At 46.8% G+C, this 19104-nt stretch overlaps 1 protein-coding gene across 6 annotated transcripts in view; it reads right to left on the reverse strand.

Moving 5' to 3' along the window:
- The window catches only part of LOC112157780 (protein FAM184A), a 63998-nt gene that overhangs the window by 6218 nt on the left and 38676 nt on the right, over positions 1 to 19104 (reverse strand). For all 6 annotated transcript variants that reach the window (XR_002921210.2, XM_024290780.2, XM_024290782.2 and 3 more), the window contains 16 exons: positions 16903 to 17022; positions 16017 to 16175; positions 15670 to 15909; positions 15179 to 15262; positions 14852 to 15103; positions 11866 to 12001; positions 9694 to 9875; positions 8404 to 8589; positions 6856 to 6978; positions 6412 to 6573; positions 5650 to 5771; positions 4544 to 4694; positions 4121 to 4333; positions 2931 to 3084; positions 2186 to 2313; positions 1728 to 1912 (listed from right to left, as the gene is read on the reverse strand). Coding sequence is in view for 5 of the 6 variants with exons in the window: in XM_024290780.2 (XP_024146548.1) it covers positions 1728 to 1912; positions 2186 to 2313; positions 2931 to 3084; positions 4121 to 4333; positions 4544 to 4694; positions 5650 to 5771; positions 6412 to 6573; positions 6856 to 6978; positions 8404 to 8589; positions 9694 to 9875; positions 11866 to 12001; positions 14852 to 15103; positions 15179 to 15262; positions 15670 to 15909; positions 16017 to 16175; positions 16903 to 17022 (2597 nt within the window). In the remaining variant the exon portion in view is untranslated. The remainder of the gene's footprint in view (positions 1 to 1727; positions 1913 to 2185; positions 2314 to 2930; positions 3085 to 4120; positions 4334 to 4543; positions 4695 to 5649; positions 5772 to 6411; positions 6574 to 6855; positions 6979 to 8403; positions 8590 to 9693; positions 9876 to 11865; positions 12002 to 14851; positions 15104 to 15178; positions 15263 to 15669; positions 15910 to 16016; positions 16176 to 16902; positions 17023 to 19104) is intronic.

A 19104-nucleotide genomic window follows, 5' to 3' on the forward strand; every position in this document is an offset into this window, starting at 1 on the left:
GGGGGTCTGGTTTAAAAACATGTTTGTTATGAAACATTTTATAGATAAAAAATCTTTGAAATGTTTCATCATAAATCTCCACAGGAGGCGCTAGAGAGCGAACCTGCTTTCACAGAAACAGGATGGAGACCAATGTGGGGGCTGCTCTGCCTGAGGGGGGGGCACATCTCTTCATTTATTCATGGTCTATTTTTAGGCTGAATTCTGATGGTTATGTAAGGGGGGGTGCATGATGGTTTCTTCTATAGGATAGATGATGCTGAGCAGGAAGCAGATGCTGTCGTCATGACAACCGTGATGTCAGCCTCAGCATCCAGATGGAGATCAGAGGGAGAGTTTCTGAAAACAGGAACTCACCTGAGAACCACAGACCAGTTAGGACAGAGTAACGAGTTACATGGACTAAGGTACATTTACTCCATTCCATCCACTCATTGACTCAGTTACATCTATGAAGTTATATTTACTCCACTACACTCAGTTATATTTACTCCATTCCATCTGTTCTGCTACATTTACTCTGTTACTTAAGGAACTTTTTAACACTTCTGTTCTCCCAACAGAAGTTTCTTGCAGTTTTTTTACTTTTACTGGAGTAAAGTTTTCTTTTTTTCAAATTTACCTTTAAATAAATTGTAAACTTTTTGTTCCAGAAACACTGACAAAAAGATGCTGTATTTTATTTTAACATTTTTATTAAACAAGAATTCACATTTTTGGTTTAGATCAATATCTTCTTCTCCGTACTTCAGTACCGTTTACTCTTCCTGTATGAGTATTTTTACTTCTACCTGAGTTAAATTACTCTAATGTTGCTGATCTGTCAGGCTTTGGTTCCATCATTTGCTTCCATGTTTTTAGGCTGATTCTGATTCTGATCCGTTTTTCTTCCTCCAGCTTTGATGATGAAAATCATTAAATGTTTAAATGCAGTTTTATCAAAGAAACTCTCAGGACATCAGAGTAAACTTACCAAACAAAAATAAAGACGTTTATGAAACTTTTCTATCGATCATGAGGTCACCAACCGTCTAAACTCCTCTGAGGAGGAAGAACTTCCTCCTGGGTTTGGGTTGGAGAACGTCGGTGAGAAGTTCTGTGGTTCTGTCTGCAGACTCTGTGAACTCTCCTCATTCACCAGAATCAAACCTCTGAAGCAGAACCAGCACCAGAGAGCGGGCCGGCCGGACATCCATTGATCGGGTCTGGCCAGGTGTCACCATACGGTTTCAGTTTCTGTTTTGTTCCTTAAAATGATGAACATGGAGAATTGGGCTAAAGAAAGGATCAACGGAAACTACTGCAGCCAAGCACTGCAGCGACTCGTTACGTTATTAAACTCAAGCAAGAGCGCCTAGGGAACAATCCAAAAGGGTTCCTGTCGTTCATGGAACCAGAACAGAACCTGGTGGTCCAGCAGGACGTGATGCTGCAGCGGGTTTCCATGGAGACGGCTCATCTCAGGGATGTTTTAGGAAATGTTTGAGCTCCATTTAAGGTTTGAGTTTCTACTGGAGAGTCTAAATAAATGAGTTTAATAATATCTAAAGGTTTGAGAACTGTGCCCCGCCCCCCCAAACTGCTCTGATGTCATTTCCTGTTGGTTTGGTTTGTCTGTAAACTGTAGAGAAACAATAAAGTTTTTACTGCCTGGTTTCTGTCAGGTTTGGCGTTCTGAAACGTGGAGGGGGGGGTTCTTCCTGGACCCGTCGGCGCCGCAGACTCACCGGATCTGCTGGTTGGCCTCGCCGCGGATCTTCAGCACCTCCTTGCCCTTCATCTCCAGCTCTTTGGTCAGGCTGCTGATGTTCTCGTTGAGCGTGTGGATCTGGTGGTCCAGCTGGGCCACGTGGGTTTTCCTCCTGGAGACCTCGTCCTGCAGCTCCGAGATCCGGCCCAGAAGCTCCCGCTCCTGAAACGCAGGTCCAGCCCGTCAGCAGCTGCTCCAGCAGAACCGGTTCTGTCGGCTGCTGCTGGAGGACTCTCATGACGTCGATTAGAAACAGGGAAGAGTGTTTCCATGACAACGGCCGGAGGAGGATCCCCCATGTTTCGGTGAACACGACATCTAAACGAGGAGGAGATCAGGAGTCCTGAACGCCTCAGAGCTCGTTCGTCAGGTTAACACGCCTGAGCTCCAAGCGGACGGCAGTGAGGGGACATGACAGTGTCCAAGTGCTCCTACCTGAGTCTGGTTGCTCTCCAGCGCCTCCTCCAGCTGGGCCTTGGCGGCGGCGGACTCCTGCTGGTGGGTCTGTCGCAGGTGTTCGATGGCCGAGGCGTGGATGTGGTTCAGCTCCGAGCGCAGGGAGGCTGCGGCGAAAATGACGGCGAGAAGATCAGAAAGAATCACAGTTTGAGAAGATCAGAAGAAAATGTGACAGAAATAAATCCAGATTTAAATTTGCTTTGATTTGAGCTCAAATGTTTTCAGGTTTCGTCTTTTTTCTCACAAATATAACATTTGAATCCAAAATCATCCAGAAACAACATGAGTTTGTAGGAAATAAACGAGTTTCCTTCCATGAGAAGTGAAATAAGAACCATGAAGAACTCTGATTCAAACGGGATGTTTGAAGGCCTGGACAGGAGCTTCAGCAGAGGAGGAATAAAAGGAGGACGGGAACAGGAGTCGTCGAGATGGTGGCACAGCAAACTGGATGGTGAATTCCTCCACTCCTGCTTCAGACTCAGATTCGGAGAATTTCCCGGATACTGACTGTTGTTGTTTACTGTCCTTTTTAGACGACCTCTCTGACCTGCTGGTGCGTTTGCAGTCATGAAGGTGTCTAAGCTCCGCCTCCTCTCCTGCTCCTCTTGAGGACTTTTAGGAGGCCACCCGATCAGGTGATCATCTCAACCTCTGAATTCCACTAAAGCTCCTCCCTGCGTGCACAGACGTGCACATGCACGTGCACCGGGAGGCTCACCCAGCATGGCTTTGCCCTCGTCCTCCAGCTCGAAGCGCAGCGTCTGCAGCTCCTGCTCCGACTGCTGCTTCAGCGTCTCGATGCTCTGGCGGTGAGCCTCTCTGAGCGCCTGCAGCTCCGCGTGATGATGGTGGCGCAGACGCTCCTCCAGCTCCTGCAGGAGGGAGCAGAGGAGAACAGGAGGATGGGAAGACTCCACAGCTGTGAAATGAAGTTTCACTTTTGAAAAGTCAAAGTTCGTAAAACCTTAAAAACAAGTTATCTAAAATCCTTGTTTCAGAAGCTGACAGAGAATAAAGGAGCATAAAGGAATGTCGTCTGTAGAATGAAGAACCAGATGTTCAGGTCTGCTCACACAGAAACTCCACATCTTTTTATTTGCACGATATTGTTTCTTTAAGGTGGAAAAATTAATAAAAGTTTCAGAAACCTTTTTTGTAGTACCATAACTGACCACAAGAGGGCAGCAAACGCGCCTCTACCTGACTGAATGTTGAGTCTTTCCAGGCAAACTTTGCTTTTTTATTCTAAATCAGTCATGTTTTTGGATTATTATGGGATGTTTTGAAGGACTTTGAAGTAATCAAACATCTAAAGTTCAAAGGGAGGATTTTTCTTACTCTCAGCTTTCCGATCAGAGCAAATCAACACCGCGTCAGCGTCTGAGCGTCCACGCTGCCGCAGCCGTCATGATCAGAGGGAACCTGGTTTCTGCTCCAGCAGCTCGCAGTCGTAACGTTCCTAACAGCCTCTCATCGCCTCCGTTCATTACTATTGATCATCGGCTCGCTGGTGTTGCCGGTCGATAAAAACTGCAGCTTTTATTCCTTTCATTAAAGCCGGCGCATTCATCACGGCGAGCCTGAAGGGAGGAGTCAATGCTGTGTTAACGCCCCCCCTGCAAACTCTCTGTTCCTCCATCTGTTTCCATTAACCGCAGATCAATATCCACTGATTCTCTGAAGGCCGAGAACATGTAAGTAAAGGAACCGTTCTGAGTGGGAGGGGGCGGCGGCGAGGAGAGGCGGAGCTCTCCCGGCAGCTAGAGTGCTTTCACTGACAGCACTGAAATGCATGATGGGTAACAGAACAGACCCCCACAGAGCCAGACTGCCGTGTAACGCTGTGTTTTTGGATCTGCTGGAATCATAACACCTGCAGGAGCGAGCGTGCACGTGAGCTCCACCTACCTTCAGGTCACGCTGCCGGGCGCGCTCCATCTCCTGCACGGCGCACACGTGGACCTCCTGCAGACGCTGCTGCCGCCTCTGGTGCTCCGTCTGCAGCTCGTCCAGCTGCATGCGCAGATGCTCGCGCTCCTGACTGAACTGATGCTGCAGCTGCTGCAGGGACGACTGCGACTGCGACAGCTGCATCTCCAGACTCTGCTTCAGCAGGGAAATCTGCAGACGAGACGAACCACGTCACTCGTGCAGACCCAGCTGCGCAGACGAGGAGTCTGCAGCAGCTCCTGCAGACACCATGCATCAGAAGAAGGAGAAGAAGCTGCTCCTTCTGTTTCAGAAACCGAGCCAGAACCACTGAGGGAGAACTCAGAGGGGAGGAGCCTGTGGAGGATTGGGGGAGGAGCCTGAATTTCTGCAGACTCTCACCTGTTCCAGCAGGTCCTCCACCTTCCTCTGCCAGCTCTCCCTGGCGCCGCTCAGCTCCTGCTCCTTGGTTTGGGCCAGCTGGGCCAGAGCCGAGGCCTTGTCCTCCTCGTGCTCCTCCCTCAGCTCCTCACGCAGCTTCTTACACTCCTGCCTGCAGATGGGATGAGGAGATCTGTCTAAAAAAACAAGATGTGAACCCAAAACGAAGCAGAAACAGGAGAGCTAACCCGTCAGTGAGCTGATGGAGCTTCAGTGAAGAGAAGCTTCTGAATGTTTGTTCAGTGAACGGCAGCAGAATCTCCTCTAGGAGAACCGAGGCTCAGAACTTCTCAAGAACACACTAAAGGAGGAACTCTATAAACAACGACGATCAGCTGGGAGGTCAAATTTCTGATCTGTTGCTATGGCAACAGAGCTGTGGATGTTTCCTGGTAACCATTGGGATATAAAACCCACATGAAGGTTTGTGTCGATGCTGCAGAGTTTGAAGGTCAGACTTTTGAATCGGACAAACTCTACATTTCAGTTCAGAAATCGTCAAAGAAAATCATCAAAACCTTCACTTTTCTTCATAGTAAAAGTCAAAGACCAGGAGAATCTTCACGGCGTTGAAGATGTCAGTCTCAGCTAAAAGAGTGAGGGGATGTGATGACTGCCTGATGACATGTGGTTACCATGGTTACGCTGTTTTCTGAAGGGTTCTCTTCTGTATCTAATGCAGCGACAGAGAAGCTGAAAGAGGACGGCATCAGCAGAGAACCTTAAAGATCTGAGGAGCTTGAGGGGAGGAGGCCACGCCCACTCTGGAGGAACATCAGAAAAGGTTCTGGTTCCTTCATCAGAGCAGAAGGTCTAGAACCTGCTTCACGCTAGATTTATTCTTGAAGACTCGGAGCGATCGTTCAGGAAAACGATTAAAACGTTTTTAAACTTCCTCAGTTTTCAGATTTAGAACGTTGGAGGAAAAGTTCCTTTGAAGGTTTCATGGTTTTCTAATTTTTCGTTTTCAGAAGACCTTCCTCCAATTGTGTGATAAGACTGACCCGTTTCACCTTCAAGATCTGACAGCTTCCTGGTTCTCCAGAATCCTCACGGACCCATCTTACCTGAGCGTCTCGGTCCACTTCAGCTCCAGCTCCAGAGCCATCTTGTCCATCTTCAGCTTCTCCTCCTCTTTGGTTGTGATGATTTTGGCATCATGCTGGCGCTTCTGTGTCTCCAGCTCTCCCTGAGGAAGACGAGAACAGAAAGATCTGACTTCTTCTAGTTTTACATGTAACTTCTACCCCTGATGGAGCTGAGAAGAACAGAGGACAACTGGGAAGAACTGAGGAGAACAGAGGAGAACTTAGGAGAACTGAGAAGAACTGAGAAGAACTGAGGAGAATAGAGGAGAACAGAGGAGAACAGAGGAGAACTGAGGAGAACTGAGGAGAACTGAGGAGAACTTAGGAGAACAGAGGAGAACAGAGGAGAACTGAGGAGAACTGAGGAGAACAGAGGAGAACTTAGGAGAACTGAGAAGAACTGAGGAGAACAGAGGAGAACAGAGGAGAACAGAGGAGAACTGAGGAGAACCGAGGAGAACAGAGGAGAACCGATGAGAACCAAGGAGAACCGAGGAGAACTTAGGAGAACCGAGGAGAACCGAGGAGAACTGAGGAGAACAGAGGAGAACAGAGGAGAACCGAGGAGAACCGAGGAGAACCGAGGAGAACTAAGGAGAACAGAGGAGAACCGATGAGAACCAAGGAGAACCGAGGAGAACTTAGGAGAACAGAGGAGAACCGAGGAGAACTGAGGAGAACAGAGGAGAACAGAGGAGAACCGAGGAGAACCGAGGAGAGCCGAGGAGAACTCCTCCTGACCTGCAGAGCCGACAGCAGGTTGCTGGTTTCTCTCAGACGAGCTCTGGTGGCGTCCAGCTCCTCCAGCAGTTTGTCCTGCGCCTCCTTCAGGGTGGAGATCTGCCCCTCGGCTGAGTTAAAGTCCTGCTCCCCCTGACGCACCTCCTGCTGCAACCGGCACACCTGAGGGCGGCAGACGAGGCGTTACCTGCTGGGATGGTCTGGACAGGTTCATGTACAAACTTTGAGGAGAGATCTGAAACTCTCCACGGACCCAAACGAGCCCAGATTCAGAGTCGGGTTTGTCTTCTGCTTAGCTGCACAGCACAAAACCAGGAGAAACCAGAACCTGAAGGTTCTTACTCAGGATTGAGCTGACTGCTAACGGTACAGCAGATCGGGTCTGTCAAACCTGGTCCTGTTCTCCTCTAAAGCCTCAGAACCCTTCAGAACTGCAGGTGTCACCTCCTGGTTGGCTGCAGTGAGTTTGGACGTCAGCTCCTCCCTCAGCTCCTCCAACTGCTGCTTCAGGAGCGTCTTCTCCTCCTCCAGGGACAGACGTTCTCGCTCAAACTGCTGCTCCAAGTCCTGCAGGAGCACAAACACCAGCTTGACGTTCATGATCCAGCCTGAACCCAGAGTCTAACCAGAACCTCCACTGACCGGAGCGATGAGAGCCTCTGAAGCTGCAGCAGACGAGCCGTTCTGAAGCTGAAGTTCAGAACTTCAGAGTCCTTCCTGCTGCAGCTTCAGAGCTCAAACCGTCTCCTGACACGAAGCATCATCTGTGAGGGGAGGGGGGCAGCCAGAGCATCTCCCTAAAATAGCGGTGCCGCTCTCGTCACCTGAATGAGTCATGAGCGCGGCGCTCCATCATCAATGAGCCGAGTTCAGGCTCAGGATCAGAACAAGCTCCCGTCAGATCGATGGAGATGAAGGTGAACTACCTTCTGAGGCTCTGCAGACGCAGCTGTAGACGCAGCTGCAGACGCAGCTGCAGACGCAGACGCAGCTGCAGACACAGAATCTCTGCTGCAGCGTCCAACACTGGAGAGGATGAAGCTCAGAACCTCCAATCTTTCTGACACCAAAGCTGTTCTTCATCCTCCGTCACCTCCACCTCTGAAGCTCCGCCTCCCCTGAATCACCCTGTCTGACGGTTGAAGGTGATTCTAGTGAAGATAACCCCGCCCTCCCTGCAGGTCCAGGACTCTGAAGACGACCGCTTCCTGATGTCTGTTATTTGGAAGCTCCTCCCCCTGATGACGCTCTGACAGGAACGGCTCAACCTGGAGGTTTCTGAGGTGAACTGGGATCTGCAGGACTGTCGGCCAGCGAGCGCTGCAGGAGCGTGCACAGCGTGCACGTGTTGGTGTGACGTGCACAGAGAGGACGTCTGCTGGACATGAGGGCGGCGAGCTGCAGAGCGAGTCTGCTCCACGACTTTATCAGGAGGAAAACTCCCCAAAATCTGCCATCAAACCGTGTTCATGCGTAACAGGAAATGATGGGATGTGGTCTCGGTTCTGTTCTGGATCGAGGACGGGTGTTCAAGTGTTAGAACACAAACATCAGAGCTGTCCTTCAAGGATCTTCATTTCAAAGTGAAGAAATTCATCGATTTTCCTCTGCGTGGCTCATTCTCACCTCCGGGTGGTTTTAAAGGGTGATTGGTCTGTGAGAACGTCACGTGTAAAGACCTCAACTCTTCCTCGTATGGCCGTTCTTACCTTGAATATACGGAAGTGACACAACCTTAAGAAAGATTCTGTCTAAAAAGTGATTCAGGAACTTCTTCTTGGATCTAAAAGTTTCTGCAGTAAATTCCTCCCTAAAATCTGTTTAAAGATGTTTAAAAAGATTCATTTCCTCAGTAAATCAGAAAGAGTTCCTAAAGATTTTGGTCTTCAGGATACAGAGGTCAACATGAAGGCTGGTGGTTCCAGCGATGTCGTACTTTCTTGTCAAACTGAAACACAACGATCCTCTTCGCTCAGACGTGTGAACGCTCACCGCCAGCAGCCGGTTCTTGTCCTTCTCTGCGCTGGCGAGCGACGTCTCCAGGGTGACTCGGTGCTTCTTGGCGACCTCCTCCAGAGCGCGGGCCTGGCTCTCCTTCATCTGGCTGCCCTCCTCCTCAAAGCGAGCCTTCATGTTGTTCATCTCCTTCTCGTGGGACGTCTTCTCTTCATGCAGAGCCTGGAGGAGGGAAAAGGAGAGATGAGGCTGCTGCTCCTCCAACACCCACTCTGCCTTCTCAAACATCAGAACTTCAGTGTCTGAAGCAGAAAAATCCACGCCACAGTGAGCACTGCTCACCAAACCTCAATGAGGATCAAACTGATGACGAGCTTTTATTCTGAAAACCCTCAGACCCAAACAGAGCAGGAAGTCAGACTCTGACTTGACTGCTTAACTTTTCATTCCCCCTAAAGTCTGATTTCTAGACTTTAGTTTTTAATTTATCAGAAAAGGAAAACCTTCTAAATAAAATGTAATCCTGCGTCTGTCAGCTGATGCTGAAGCTGCAGATCTATCAGGACTAATCTTCTCCAAATGAGCAGCATCGTCTAATCAGAGGTCATCATTGCTGTGCTGGTTCTCCCTCTGCAAAGACTTCTGGGATTCCTGCGAGCTTCAAACCCACAGCGACCTCCACCTGAGGGTCACCTGTCCCGCAGACCTTCAGAGGAGCTGAAGGACATCCAGAAGGAGAAAAGCTTCCTGAAGCTGAGCTCTGCAGGGAGGTATTAGAACGGCTTCTCTGAGACCATGAGCAGGGGCGGACAAGGACAAGAACCGGCTGCCATGAGTCTCTGAGACTAAGGGCAGGGATAACCAGTTCATGTAGTCTGTTTAGGTTTTAACAATTGTTTATATTTTGAAGCCCCATGAGGCAAATTCCTTTGTGATTTTGGGCTATATAAATAAAATTGAATTGAATTGAATTGAATTGAATGAGCAGAGAAAGTTCTGGTTCTGAAGACAGAAATGAGCCCATGAGCAGAGAAAGTTCTGGTTCTGAAGACAGAAATGAGCAGAGGAGCAGAGACAGTTCTGGTTCTGAAGACAGAAATGAGCCCATCAGCAGAGAAAGTTCTGGCTCTGAAGACAGACTCGAGCAGAGGAGCAGAGAACCTGCAGACGGGGAGGAGGCTGCATCAGCGATTCTGCAGAACTCCAGCATGCTCCCTCTGCAGCCTGAAGGCCTCATCTACAGAACCTGCTGTGTCAGCATTTCCAGGTTCTGCACCGTTTCCTGTCAGCGGATCTTCAGCCTCAGCAGGAAGGAGGAGCACCAACCTTCTCCAGGGACTGGATCTGCTGCTTCTGCCTGTCGTCCACCGCCTGGCCCTGGCTCTGCAGCGCCTCCCGCTCCTCCTCCAGCCTCACCACCTTATCCTTCAGCCGGTTCCTCTCGTTGTCCAGGTCCCTGATGGCGGCTTCCTGGGTCATCTGGGCGGCCTGCAGGCTGCTGATCTGACCTGCAGCAGGAAGGAGTCACGCTGAACCACAGCAGCAAACTGCAGCAGTTTAAGATCGTCCTGCAGGGAACTGTTCTGTCTGCAGGCAGACGAAAGATGCTGAGCACCACTGAAGACCGAGAGGTCTGGATTACTGGATCTACATGACTGGATCTACATGACAAGATCTACGTGACTGGATCGACGTGACTGGATCTACATGACTGGATCTACGTGATGTGATCTACATGACTGGATCTACATGACTAGATCTACATATCTAGATCTACATGACAAGATCTACGTGACTGGATCGACGTGACTGGATCGACGTGACTGGATCGACGTGACTGGATTTACGTGACTGGATCTACATGACTGGATCTACATGATGTGATCTATATGACTGGATCTACATGACTGGATCTACATGACCAGATCTACATAACTAGATCTACATGTCTAGATCTACATGATGTGATCTACATGACTAGATCTACATGACTGGATCTACATGACTAGATCTACATGACTGGATCTATATGACTGGATCTACGTGATGTGATCTATATGACTGGATCTACATGACTGGATCTACATGACTGGATCTACATGACTAGATCTACATGTCTAGATCTACGTGATCTACATGATCTACATGACTAGATCTACATGACTGGATCTACATGACTAGATCTACATGACTGGATTTATATGACTGGATCTGCATGACTGGATCTACATGACTTGATCTACATGACTGGATTTATATGACTGGATCTGCATGACTGGATCTACATGACTAGATCTACATGACTAGATCTACATGACTGGATCTATATGACTGGATTTGCATGACTGGATCTACATGACAAGATCTACGTGACTGGATCTACGTGACTGGATCTACATGATTGGATCTACGTGATGTGATCTATATGACTGGATCTACATGACTGGATCTACATGACTAGATCTACATGACTGGATCTACATGATGTGATCGACATGACTAGATCTACATGACTAGATCTACATGACTGGATCTGCATGACTAGATCTACATGACTGGATCTACATGACTGGATCTATATGACTGGATCTACATGACTGGATCTACATGATGTGATCGACATGACTGGATCTACGTGACTAGATCTACGTGACTGGATCTACGTGACTGGATCTACATGATGTGATCGACATGACTGGATCTACATGACTAGATCTACATGACTGGATCTACATGACTAAATCTATGTGACCGGATCTACATGACTGGATCTACGTGACTGGATCTACGTGACTGGATCTACATGACTAGATCTACATGACTGGATCTACATGACTGGATCTACGTGACTGGATCTACATGACTGGATCTACATGACTAGGTCTACATGACTGTATCTACACGACTAGATCTACATGACTGGATCTATATGACTGGATCTACATGACTGGATCTACGTGATTCATAAAAGAAAAATATTGGGAAAAAAAAGTCAGAACTTTTATGTCTTGATCTTGGATCTGGACTTAAATACTGAAAAGCCTCACAGCTGATCCAAATGGTTTAGTCAGCCTTAAAATGAAGCAGATTGTTTTAATAATCATAAACTGAAATAGTGTTTTTTATGTTAAACAATTAAACCCTTAGAACCATTTTGAGTAAAGAAACTGGAAGTAAAAAGTTTGAAGTGATCCAGACGTTTCTGGACCTGAACAGCAAAACTGTTGGACTCCATGGAGGTTCAGGGGGACTGGTTTGGTTTCTGGGTTCTAGTTTCCAAAGATTAAATCAACTGGAAACAAAAAGGTTTTTCATAAATGTGAATCCTGTGAGCCAGAACACAGAATTATATTTTTAAAACACTGGCCTGCTATAAGGACTCGATACAAATATCCCCCAAAGCAGAAACAAGACAAGAATATGAAGTCAGAGCAAAGATAATGAGGAATGAAATGAACCCGCAGCATCAAAGTTCCTCCACAGGTCCCGAAGACTCACTGGCTTTCAGCAGGATCTCGGTGGCCTGCTGCTGGACCCGGTCTCTGGCCGCCTCTAGCTCACACTCGGCCTCCTTCTGACGGATCTCGATGATCTCGGAGTTCTGGGTCACTTCATCCAGCTGCTTGTTCAGGTCCTGGAGGAGAAACAGGAGGGAGGAGCGGAGAACGTCAGGAGAACGTGGAGGAAAACCATCTGGGATAGAAACCTCTTTAATCTGGATTAGATTATGTTGAAGGCGGATCAATGACAAAATCTTCAACATTTGACCCAGTTTGACTGTCAGACAGGGTATCCTGCTTTCTTCATCTGAGGAACATCTTCAGATCACAGGAATCTCCTTCAGTTATTTATGACGCTTGCAGCCAAGTTTAAACCGGATTAAACTGAAGCGATTTCCAGCAGCAGAGCTGTGGTTCTCCTGCAGGAGGAGGAGGAGCGTCTGCAGATGCAGGAAATCTCTAAAGGAGTCCCAAAAATAGATCTGCTTCCTAACTAACCTCCGTCTTTGCAGCGCGAGAGTCTGCAGACGGAGATCCAAATTCAGGATCAGAGTTTGATCTAAACTGATCAATAGTTTCCTTTCCTGCAGAAATCCATCTTAATGCTTTCAGGGCTGCGAGAACAATAAATATTTAGATGTTTGCTCTCATCATGTCATTTATAGTACAGGTATGCACAATCATTACGTAAAAGCTGAAGCCACACCTGAAACACATTTCTGTTTACCTGTAAATGGTTCCAATAATAAAGATTATCCACATTTTTAAAGAACAAATCAGTTTTAGTAATGACTGGGTTTATAAAGTAATCCCATAAACAGAAATCTTCTTCATGTTTACTGCAGATCATCTCAGCAAAAGCATCATTTTGTATTTGATCTTTTCCAGAGACGACACCAGATCACACCAGTTACAATAGAACTGCTTCAGTGGATTGATAGTATGTAGAACCAGCATTGTGGCTTCTCTCTGTGAATTGATCATTTGTCATTTCATCTCAGCAGATGCATCAGGAAGGATGAGCAGAAGTCTTCAGTACATCTATTAATATTGTAATGTTCATACTGGTTCCTGTTTGGAACCAACCATCAGTATTTTTCTACGCTTCATCCATAACGTTCGTCCTCAGACGATTCTTTCTTTAAATCCACTAACCGTCCAGCCAAGTATTTCTTACAGTCTATTTCTTTGGAAAAGTGTTCAAAGAAATTGAAATGTCGGTTAGAGTGGATCTGTCAGCTCCAGACCATGTCATTCATCACATAAAATCTCAGGTTTCTGTGAAATTATCGGTTGATTTGACATATAATCAGTTATAAAATGCACTTTAATTTATGTATATATGATGGTCACCACTCTGATAAAAATATATTATTTTTGTTTCTTCATCTGATTCATGAATATTCTAGTTTAAAGACGTAAACGGTCAGACGATCTTTGAGTCAAATATTGTTTTTAACGATCATAATCTTCATATCCGTCTAACCTGAGGTTTTATTCTTTACCACGTTGATGATTTCATGTTCAGACACAAAATAATAAACATTTTTCTCTTTATTCTAACGTCAATGACGCCGTCCTTACTTTGATGTTCCAACATGAACAAAGTATTGATCACATTTATTGGGTCTATTGTTTGTGTTGCTGGTTTGAACGTTTATTTAAGTAACTTCTGATATAATTGAGTCTGTTTTTAATCTTTATTTGAACTCTTTCTATTTTTCACTTTTTGTCTTCCAGTTTCTAATGTTTGCTCCTCAGTTGTTTTCCTTCTTTCTGCTGCTCACATTTATTCACAAAGACCTCCTGCAGTGAATCTCCAGTATTCAGGTTTGCTGCGTTTGAATTCATAAATCATTTCACCATCACAGATGTTCCAGACGGACGACGGTAAATCCAGAGGATTTAGTGAGACGCCGTCTTAGATTATTACGTTTTCTTTGATTAAAAAAGTGAATAAAAACGATGTCAGTGAACCAGTCTTAGAAATAAACGGTTGAAATCTCCAGGAACAAAAACACTAGAGTACATTCTTTGAACTGTAATATCACAGAAGGATGAAAACGTTTTTGTATGAAGAAAAATACATAAACCGTCCAAAATCTACCCATAATTCATTTGTAACGTTATCATCACATCTTCTATTTATTCCTTTAACTTCTCATCTCTTTTTTTCTTGCCTTTCAAAGAATGTGCTGCCTAACCACCCCCCCCCCCATTAACCCTTTATCTCCTGATGATCAGAAGAGTCTTCTGGCTTCACTGATCTTCTTTAACGAAACATTTCCTCCGATTATGTCTCATAAAAGCCGTTAAACCTGCGGTCCAAAGACTGATGGATTCAGGATCGTTGGTCATTTCTACAGTAAATGTTCTAGAAGAAGATAATGAAGCTTAGAAGTTCAGCTTTGTTCCTTCAGCCTCAGAGATGTTCCTCACATTACGTGACCTTTAGGTCTAAAACGCAGTTTTAATAAATGAGGGACTAACACTACAAATCTGACAGAAAACCTTCCAGCTTTAAAACAATCTCCAACTAAAAACCTCCGACAGAGTCAGAGGGACCAGGAGATTCTCAGAGAGGACATGTGAAGAGGAGAACCGTCTCCGTCCAGAAGACCAGCTTAGCTGCTCCCCCGAGAGAACATGTCAGCTGCAAGAAATGAGAAGTCTGAAGGATCGTTCTCCGCTCACGTCCGTCCTCTCCTGACAGAGAAGGTCTGACAAGAGAAAAACAGGCGGCAGGATGTGAACGCTCCCTCTGAAACGGACCACTTTCCTCTGGCGGTTAGTCCTCATTCAGCAGCTGCAGCAGAGCGGGATGCAGGTTACCATGACAACACGTCACACTGTGGAGCAGCTAGTCTGCTTTCAGTGAAAAATAAATAAGATTAAAGTACTAATAATAGGAAGTGTCTATTATCAGAAGTTGATGGATGAGGCAGAAGCTGACAGGAAGTGATGCGACCGGCGCTCACACTCACCTTGACGGCGCTCTCCGCCACCGTGAGCGAAGCCTGCAGCTTGTGGGACTTCTCCCGGTTCTCCCGGGCCTCGTCCGTCACTCGGGCCAGCTCGGACCGCAGCTTTCCCAGGGTCTTCTGGAGCGCCGCCTCCTGGGCCTGGAACTCCCGCCGCAGCTCGGCCTCCGTGCGCTTCCACGCCAGCAGGTTGTCGGCGGTCAGCTGCTGGGTTCTCTTCATGGCCTCCAGCTCGCGCTCGTAGAAGGCCTGAGCCTGCGGACAGACGGAACGCTGCAGCCTGACCCGGTTCTGAGGCTCAGGAAGGTTTCTGTTCACAGGAGCCGGTACCTTGCTGAGTTTGGCTTCGTATTCCTCCACCAGCCTCTTCTTATCCTGTTTGAGCTCCTCCACCCGTTCAGCCAGAGAGTCCACCTGCAGCACAGGTGTGACAGGTGTGGGATGACATAAACGACGACTCTGGAGACGTCTGACTTAAATACGTTTAGAACAGGAGGGTCAAACTCAATCACACAGGGGGCCAAAATCCAGAACATCCCATTTATGGAACACACTAAAACTATATTTTTAAAATTTTAAACTGTAACTTTTTAACATAACTATGAATAATAAAAAGGCAGGAATATTATTCCAGAATAAATCAATTAAACCTTAAATAACTTTCAATATTTTACTCTCCATAAAAATATATTTTGTCAAAGTTATACAAGTTAGAAATGAGATAACATCGGGTCATTAATAACAATAACATAAAATGATCTGGAGGGCCGGATCTGGCCCCCGGGCCTTGACTTTGACACCTGTGGTTCAGCGGCGGTTACCTCGGCCTTGTGCAGCTGTCCCAGCTTCTCCTGGTCTTTGCTGTAGTTGGCGTTCTGGCTCTGGTGGCTGCGGAGGAGCTCCTGGATCTCGTGTCTGTGCTGGGCCTTCAGCTCCTCCAGAGCAGCTTTCTTCTCCTGCTCGAACTGCGCCTGCGCCTGGCTGAACGTCCGCAGCTTCTCCTCGAAGGAGCGCCGCATCTCCTCCACCTCCCTGGACATGGACACCACGCGCTGCGTGTGCTGCCAGAGGGACACGGGAACCATCAGGTCACATGACCAGCTCCTGCATGCTCGGTCTGGACCGAGCATGGAGCTGCGGTTCCGGTTCTCCCTGGTTCCTCCTGTACCTGCGCCTCGGTGCAGAGCTGCATGTCTTCCACCCGCTGGCGGTAGCTCTCGAACTCGGCCAGCGCCTGCCTCTTCATGCGCTCGTGCAGCTCCATGGACTCCTCCAGAGACTGGATCCGCCTCTTCAGGTCCAGCTCGTCGCTGATTTTACTCTTGTACTGAAAAAGGAGGCAGAGCGTCTGACCTGCTGTCGGAGAACGTCAGGTCTGAAACCGTTACAGAAAGACGATCATCTGGAGGAAAAGATGAATCCGTCTGAAGCTTCAGAAAAGAATATTTAAGGTGAGGAACCGGACTGATTGTTTAAAATAAACGTGTTTTTGATGATTACTGCATCACTTCTGAGGGAACTGAACCTCGTCTGGTCAGACTGATATCTCCCTGAAGAAGAGGAGGGTTCCTCCTCACAGCTGATGAAGATGAAAGATAGAGTGAATTTGGTTTACTTTTCTCCTTTTCCTAAATCTGCGGTTCTGGTTCTGCCACAGATGATCTTAAATTGATGTCAAACGTTTCTCGTTAAAAGGTTTTTAAATAATAGAGAAAGATTAATTAATCCTGGACATCCGTCACGTGAGGATGAGGAGGGTTTAAGAAATGATCTTATGATCCAAACTGGAGGATTTTGATGACTGATAACAAAATAATCGTAAACGTCACTGAAGACATGGATAAAACACACAAAACAATCGGTTATGAACTGATGAGTGTGATTTTAACTCCTCAAATGCTGAAGAGTTTGTCATGAAATAGACTTTTCCTGTGTCTATGTGATCCCAGAATCCTGTCAGTGTATCAAACTGGATCTGAGGACTTCTAAATAAATCCAGAACATTTCTCCATCCAGAATCTTCTCTGCACCAACTGCATTACAGGAGGACCGACCTGCAGGATCTTCTCTCTGGTCTCAGAGAGGATCTGCTGCACCTCCTCCTCGTGAGCCTCCTTCAGCGTGGCGATGGCGGCCTCGTGCTCGTCGTTCTTGGTGTTCAGGGCATAAATCACCTGCAAAGTTCAAGAAAAAAGAAAACAAATGAGTTTGTACGCATGAAGACTTGAGTCGGGTTTGTTAGACCAAGTTCAGAAGCCGAGCAGCAACATGAGGAGACGCCGCAGCATGTGAAGGGTTAACGGCGTTTTCTGCTTCAGAACAAAAACCCTTTCAGATTTTCTCCTGATGCTTCGTGATGATGAACTCCAGTCACTAAAGACGACTCCGTCCACACCGTAGTATCAGCCCCCCGTCATGAATTAGAAATGTGTTGATGCAGCGGAGGACAAAAATAACACCAGCAAACGCTCCTGTTAGAGGAGGATCCCTAAATAATCCTCGTAATCTGAGGCTCAAACAGGGCAGGAGGGGGGCACAGGACCCCCCCATTAAGGTGTGCATCAAAGGTGAACGCCCTCCAGTACCTCCATCAGGTAAAGATCTGAGGGTCTTCTTCTTCGCTCCGTCATCACCTGAGGGTCAGGAAACTGTTTAAGCTGCAGCGTGATGGCCATGAAACGTGCACAAACGTGCACGGCTGGGTAACACCTGTATTTCCTCCGCTGCTTCATTCATGTCAATCATTTTTCCTCCAGTTCGTTCCTCAGAACTGTCTCACATCCTGCAGGACGAGAGATCTTCACTGATCACCAATCAATACCACCATTCATCATTTCTGCTCCATTTGAACTTCTATCTTTACAGAACGTCACTTCTAACAGAAACCTGCACCTAAAGAAAGAGATCCTCCCGTCAAAAGTCCAGAAAAACATCAGGTATTTTAATGAAGACGGTCCCACTCAAAACCGTCATCAATCATCGTTCAATGATTCTTATTGGGACCAAGGAGCCCTTTAACAAACTTCAAACGGGGGGGGGGACTCCTGAAGAATTACTGCATAAACAGATTCTGCAGAACATTTAGGGTTAAACGTTCAGAGCCTTCAATGAGGAGAACAGAACTTGTTAAGCTCCTCCCACTCTCTGACCCACAGAAATACAGACACAACCTCCATGTTCAGTAGATAAATCAGAAGTTAGTTTCATGCTTTTATTTTGGCGTTTGGCTCTAAAACTCTTTTCCTGTTTCGTCTCATAAATGAGGATGAAACCTCAGGAACCTGCAGAGAACTGAGAACGTTTATCCTGATCCAAACCAAAGCATCTTCCTCTGAGCTGCTGAATCATTCATCAGAACAGGAAGTGAGGAGGAGAACGCCCCCCCACTGTCCACACACCTCCACCTGTGGGGGTCGGGAGGCTGCGGGGTCGTCTGGTTACAAAAGACAGCGACTGTCAGGACACGTCCGAGTCATCGGCCTGTTTGTCTGACACGTGCAGGAGCTTTGTGTGTCTGTGAGTGTGAGACGTTCGTGTGCGACGGGTTGTTGTTGTGACCGTCACAGCTTGGATGACAGGATTGTTGGAGACACATTTAGTCTTTTTCAGTCCATGATGCTCGGCAGTCCTCGCACTGAGATGGAACTCTTTTTAGGGGCGGAGCTTAGGTTTTAGGGAATCTCTGCAGAAACAAACATTTCAGCATCTGAAACGTTGCAGAGATGCTGAAGCTGAGCAGCTCCGTCTGCTCAAGAAAATAAAACATCATCTGCATAAAGACGGACGTGAAATCCTGCCGTCTCCAAACCGGACTCCTTCCAGTCTCATGTAGAGGTTCTGTCCATTAGATGAACAGGTCGCGGTCATCCAGGATTTCATTCTAGATTCTGTTTTTAGTTTGATCTGATGGGATTGAAAAATAGATCAAATCTCCTAAATAGAATTAATCGCAGAGATTTGTTTGTGATCGGTTCGTTCTTAAAGACAAAGAAATGGAAGAACAATGAATAAAATCTGGAAGTTTCTACAATAAATTCACTGCAACATAAAGGAAACACAAACTGGATGATTTACAACCTTTAGTAGGTTTTAGTGAAGCTTTTTTCTCCGTTACGCAAAGAGACGCAACACAACCGACCAGAAAAAACCCTGAACTACTGTTCCTAAACACACACCAACCCATCTACACAATCACACACCAACCCATCTACACAATCACACACCAACCCATCTACACAATCACACACCAACCCATC

This window comes from Oryzias melastigma, linkage group LG24 (genome assembly GCF_002922805.2).
Source record: "Oryzias melastigma strain HK-1 linkage group LG24, ASM292280v2, whole genome shotgun sequence".
Lineage (NCBI taxonomy): Eukaryota > Metazoa > Chordata > Actinopteri > Beloniformes > Adrianichthyidae > Oryzias > Oryzias melastigma.